Below are 5,223 nucleotides of genomic sequence, written 5' to 3'. Positions count from 1 at the left end.
TCCCAAAAAGCGGACACTACAAACTTTTCTAATGAAAAAGCGCACACTACAAACTTTTGTAGTCTCAAAAAGCGGACACTACTAACTTTGTAGTCTAAGTACAAGTTTTTGACTTTTGTGGTCTTTTGTAGTCTATCAGTAAACCTTGTAGTCTAAGTCCGACTTTTGTAGTCTTTTGTAGTTTATCAGTATACTTTGTAGTCTATCAGTAAACTGTGTAGTCTAAGTCCGACTTTTATGGTCTTTTGTAGTCTATCAGTAAAATTTGTAGTCTAAGTCTGACTTTTGTAGTCTTTTGTGTATCAGTAAACATTGTAGTCTATGTCTGACTTTTGTATTTATTTGTAGTGTATCAGTAAACTTTGTAGTCTATATCCAACTTTTGTAGTGTATCAGTAAACTTTGTAGTCTATCAGTAAACCTTGTAGTCTAAGTCTGACTTTTTGGTAGTTATGGTAGTCTATATCTGACTATTATAGTCTATCAGTGTCAATTTCTTTTCTAGGGCATGCATCTTCCTTTTTTGGTCATTTTTCCCACGATACAATAATTGTAGCCCATTTTTTTTAGCTTTCCAAATATACTGAAATCATGTTGTTTGGTTTTGTTTTCATGGAGAAAAATGCAAAAAAAAAAAACACAAAAAAGAAGCAACACTTTTGGAAATCTTTTACCCCATATCTTCACAATGGGAGCACTTCAGAACATAATTCAAACAGATTCGGGAAGCTATAGTGTAGGGCTACAACTTTCATTTTTTGACCATTTTTGGTAATTGGTCATGTGACCAACATCCCAACATCCCATTATATGGACCCTGATAGGTAAAAACATTCTCCTCTTGGTTTTCTTCACTTTTGGTCAAACCAGGTGATGTTTCCTCTTTGGGATGGACCCTGAAGGCAGTGCCTGACATTCTGAGGGGGCAATGATAAATGCAGTAGGGTAGGTATGAAATAGCCCAGGCAGGGATATGAGATTGCAAAGGCAAGGATATGAAATAGCCCAGGCAGGGATATGAGATTGCAAAGGCAAGGATATGAAATAGCCCAGGCAGGGATATGAGATTGCAAAGGCAAGGATATGAAATAGCCCAAGGTAGGGAATGAAATAGATATGAAATTGCCCAGGCAGGGATATGAAATTATCCAGGAAGGGATATGAAATTGCCTAAGGCAAGAAATGAAATGAATATGAAGTAGCCCAGGCAGGGATATGAGATTGCCCAGGCAAGGATATGAAATTACCCAGGCAGGGATATGAAATTGCCTAAGGCAAGAAATGAAATGAATATGAAGTAGCCCAGGCAGGGATATGAGATTGCCCAGGCAAGGATATGAAATTGCCCAGGCAGGGATATGAAATCACCCAGGCAGGGATATGAAATTGCCTCAGGCAAGAAATGAAATGAATATGAAGTAGCCCAGGCAGGGATATGAAATTGCCCAGGCAGGGATATGAGACTGCCCAGGCAGGGATATGAAATTGCCCAGGCAGGGATATGAAATTGTCCAGGCAGGGATATGAAATGAATATGAAGTAGCCCAGGCAAGGATATGAAAAGGCAATGAAATAAGGCTGGGCAGGCAATGAAATTAAAAGTCAGGCAAGAATGAAATAGCAATGAAACAATGCTGGGTAGACAATGAAATGGAAGGCCAGGCAGTAATGAAATTGCAATGAAGTAGTATTGAAATTATGTCTCAGGACAGTTATGAAATAGTCATGAGAAGCACTGGTAAAGAAATGAAATACATTTCATAAGTTTTGCCTACTCTTCTCATTTCATAAATTCATTAGGCAGTGTGGATGTCGGTGTGCAGGCACTTGCCTGTATTTTATCATAAAAGTGGTAGCTACCACTCAAAAGAGGAATACAAAGGATGTGCATTTAGCTGTAAGAGATGACAGAAAACATCAACCAGCTGTCTAAATGCTCAGCTGAGTTGAAGGCCACTGAATTTCCGCCATTGGCCTTAGCACCCCAGCTGTCCCCGATGTTTGACCAAAACATCAAGGCAACATCAACCTGGTGACATGATGCTATTAGTCGTTTTTCAACTCTTGGGAAATGTTACATCAGCATGTCTGACAGGTGGCGCAGGCTCGGGATCAGGCCCTGGCTTCCAGGTCTCTCACACATTTTTATCATTTGGCGGTGTATGGAATCCAATGGAATCCATAGGGAGTGGTGTTGGATTCCATATGGAATTAATCATTCCATAACCATTCCATGATCATTCCATATGGAATCCATGATATCTATGGAATAAGAAACTGGCTGGGTCTTCAGCCAACATTGGCTCCATGGATTCCATACAGAATAACCTGGGGAAGGTAAAGACCTCATGCATGTGACTCTTATTCAAGTGTCACAGTCGTATTATTCAAAGGTCTAAAAAACTTGAGTGCAACAAACTAGTTGTGCGAAGCAAGCCTAACCCCCGCGGGACTCGTGGATCCATTTTAGCTCTCATGTATTTACATTGTCCCGTTAGCAATTTTAGCCAAATACAGAACATGTGGCTCTCGGAGCCATTATAAGTAGATATTTTTGCAACAATGCATCGAAGCGTCGCGTGAGCCTGCTTCTTCACTCCCTCACTCAAACTGCTTTAATTTAATTACATCACCCCTTCAAAGTATGTCTTGGAAGCACAGTAGCATATAAAAATTTAAAAGCAGAGGCTTGAGAACTGCAGTGTATTTCCCAATGAGCCCTCCCAGAAAAATGGCATTTTTTTGCAGCCAGTATGTACAAAGAACCTCATTTATATTTTAGCCGTGCATTATCTAAATCCCAACGGGTGTTGCAAAAATTGTGGCCTCTAAAACTTCACCTTTTATCCTTAAAATGTAGTCTATTTGGTACATCTAAACAGGTTTCCTCAATCATGGAAACACCTTTTGATGCACTTTAATTCCATGATTGGGGCCTTGCTAGTGTTTGGAAGTCCGGTCTCATGACTGGAAAAAGACCGTAACCAGACCGGACCAAGACCGCAAAAAACCGGACCTGTGGTTCGGTTTTTTAATTTTTGAGAACTAATGACCGCAAAAAGACCGGTCTAAATGAACCGGTCGTAACCGGTTAGGACCGGTTTTTTGTAGCCCACTAAATACCCTTCAAAACGCACCCAAGCACGTATTAATTGGTTGAAAATTGACAAAGATATAAATAAAAATGTAAAATTTCGTTAAAAATAGTAGATGTACAAGACTTTTTTTATAAAAACACCAATTCTCAACGGAATTTAACGTTCTTGGGCTCTTTTTAAAGCTACGAAACACATTAACAAATTTACCGATTGATATTTTAAAAATATTGGCCAGAAAACCGGTCTTAAACCAGTTAAAACCGAAGAAGACCAAGACCGGTCTATAGACTGCAAAAAGACTGCAGACCGCGGTTTTTTGCGGTCCGGTTCGGTCTTTTGACGTCTGGGAAAAATGCAGACCGGTTACGGTTACGGTTAAAGCCCAGGGGCATCAAAAAACCGGACCAGACCGGACTTTTAAACACTAGGCCTCGCTATCCGCTCTTGTTGAAGTCACATTTGAGGATCCCGTTTTCAAGGGAAAAGCGGGACCCGCAATGGTGGTTTCCACATTCGGGATGGGAGGTTTCCTCGATCGGGGTCACCTCGCTTGAACAGATGAGGGGGTCGACACAGGGACTGAACGGAGAGGGGGACTGAGGTCCAAACAACCCAGTTGGGAGTTCAGGGATGCCCGAGGGCAAGAGCAGACTGTTGATCCCAAAGAGGAGGAGGGGGACAGGGACCAGAGGGGAACGGGGAGAGAGCGGAAAAAACGGATTCATTCGTGTGATGCTATCTACGCTATCAAGGACTCTGCGAACACAGATCGCTGGAGAGAGGTTACCAGCTGTGTGATGGAGGTGATGGCGTGCGCCAAAAGGGAGGGTTGCCAGCGCTCACGTGACATAACCCGGGTCACGTAACCAGGCATGATACACAATATTTTGTTGAGTTGTGGTCACATGACTACAACACCTTCAAGGCAATTGATGTTTGATTGATGCTCTAACATTCTTGTTATCAACCACCATCATCATGAATGCAAACACGACTATCAGTACCAACGACACCAACAATATGAATACTACTGGGTTGAATCCTGTGGGAAACGACATTCTGCAACTGATCAGCGGAGGCGGGCTTTCTGCACTCCAGGTCGTCGCTGCATCTGGCGACACCTATCCACCTCTGAAAGTGGCAGTCGTTGAAGCATTAGCCATCATTGGGATCATTAAGGTGTGTGTCCTTACCTCAACCATTCCATCATGTCTATCTATGCGACAGTGTCAGAAATTCAAGATCAATAAGAAAGATTGGGCCGCTTTTTCTGCGACTCTCATTGAGAAGATGGCGGGAATTGTACAGGCTATCTATCAATACAACAAGAGTCAAATCTTGTTGACGTTGCAACCCAATTTCGATAATTTGAGATGGTGTGTGGTTTTGATGGTTTTATTGTGGATACCTCCTTGATTGAAGTTGTGCACTAGCATTTTGGACCATTTGAAAGAAGAAGTGATCAAGATCCAACAACAGAATCCATGCAAGAGGTTTGCCAATTTTAGAAAGGATCAAGAATATATTGCAGATTTCCAGGTCAAACTAAATGCACTTGTGAGTATATATCATACATAATCACCTTTCTTTATCATCTCATTCATTGATTATTCAGCCCAACTTTCAGGTCTGTCTCAGTATTGAGGAAGGTTCACAGGAACCAAGTATTTCAAGTTATAAATATTCAACTTGGTATTATTTCTTAATTTGTACAGATGTCAAGAGGGATGTTCAGGAAGGTCCCATACTGACTGAGCCCAACAAAGATGATATGTCTATTGTAAGAAGAAATGTTGTTGAAAAGCCCATAACTACAAAAAATGGTACAGAGAAAACAAGTTTGAAGTTGGTTCTGGGTTCAATAATCATTGCAAAGAATCCACTTCGTATTACTCCCTGCTACAAAAAGTGACCAAGTGCCTGTGTTTAGATACAATGGCTGGATAGATTTCAATTCTTTTTGGTGGATGTCAAGATCATATGAAATGTAGTAGATCCCCAAATTTTCATATTACTTGGACAAAATCTGATTGAGATATACCATTATAACCCCTTCTACACACCAGGGGGATTTTTCAGATATTTTTTTCAGAGCCCAATTTTTTTTACAGTACATAGAACTACT

The 5,223-nt window shown here is 41.0% G+C and overlaps 1 protein-coding gene across 1 annotated transcript; it reads left to right on the top strand.

The window, feature by feature from the left end:
* Positions 1-4,076: 4,076 nt before the first annotated feature.
* Positions 4,077-5,010, top strand: LACBIDRAFT_298369 (uncharacterized protein; the record flags this gene model as incomplete). Its single annotated transcript, XM_001890666.1, has 4 exons — positions 4,077-4,277; positions 4,332-4,474; positions 4,532-4,655; positions 4,714-5,010. The coding sequence occupies 4 exons, from the start codon at positions 4,077-4,079 to the stop codon at positions 5,008-5,010; spliced, it is 765 nt and encodes a 254-aa protein (XP_001890701.1).
* Positions 5,011-5,223: the final 213 nt, after the last annotated feature.

Source organism: Laccaria bicolor, genomic scaffold (assembly GCF_000143565.1).
Source record: "Laccaria bicolor S238N-H82 LACBIscaffold_147 genomic scaffold, whole genome shotgun sequence".
In the NCBI taxonomy this organism is placed as follows: domain Eukaryota; kingdom Fungi; phylum Basidiomycota; class Agaricomycetes; order Agaricales; family Hydnangiaceae; genus Laccaria; species Laccaria bicolor.
This window is presented reverse-complemented; position numbering and strand designations above follow the sequence as displayed.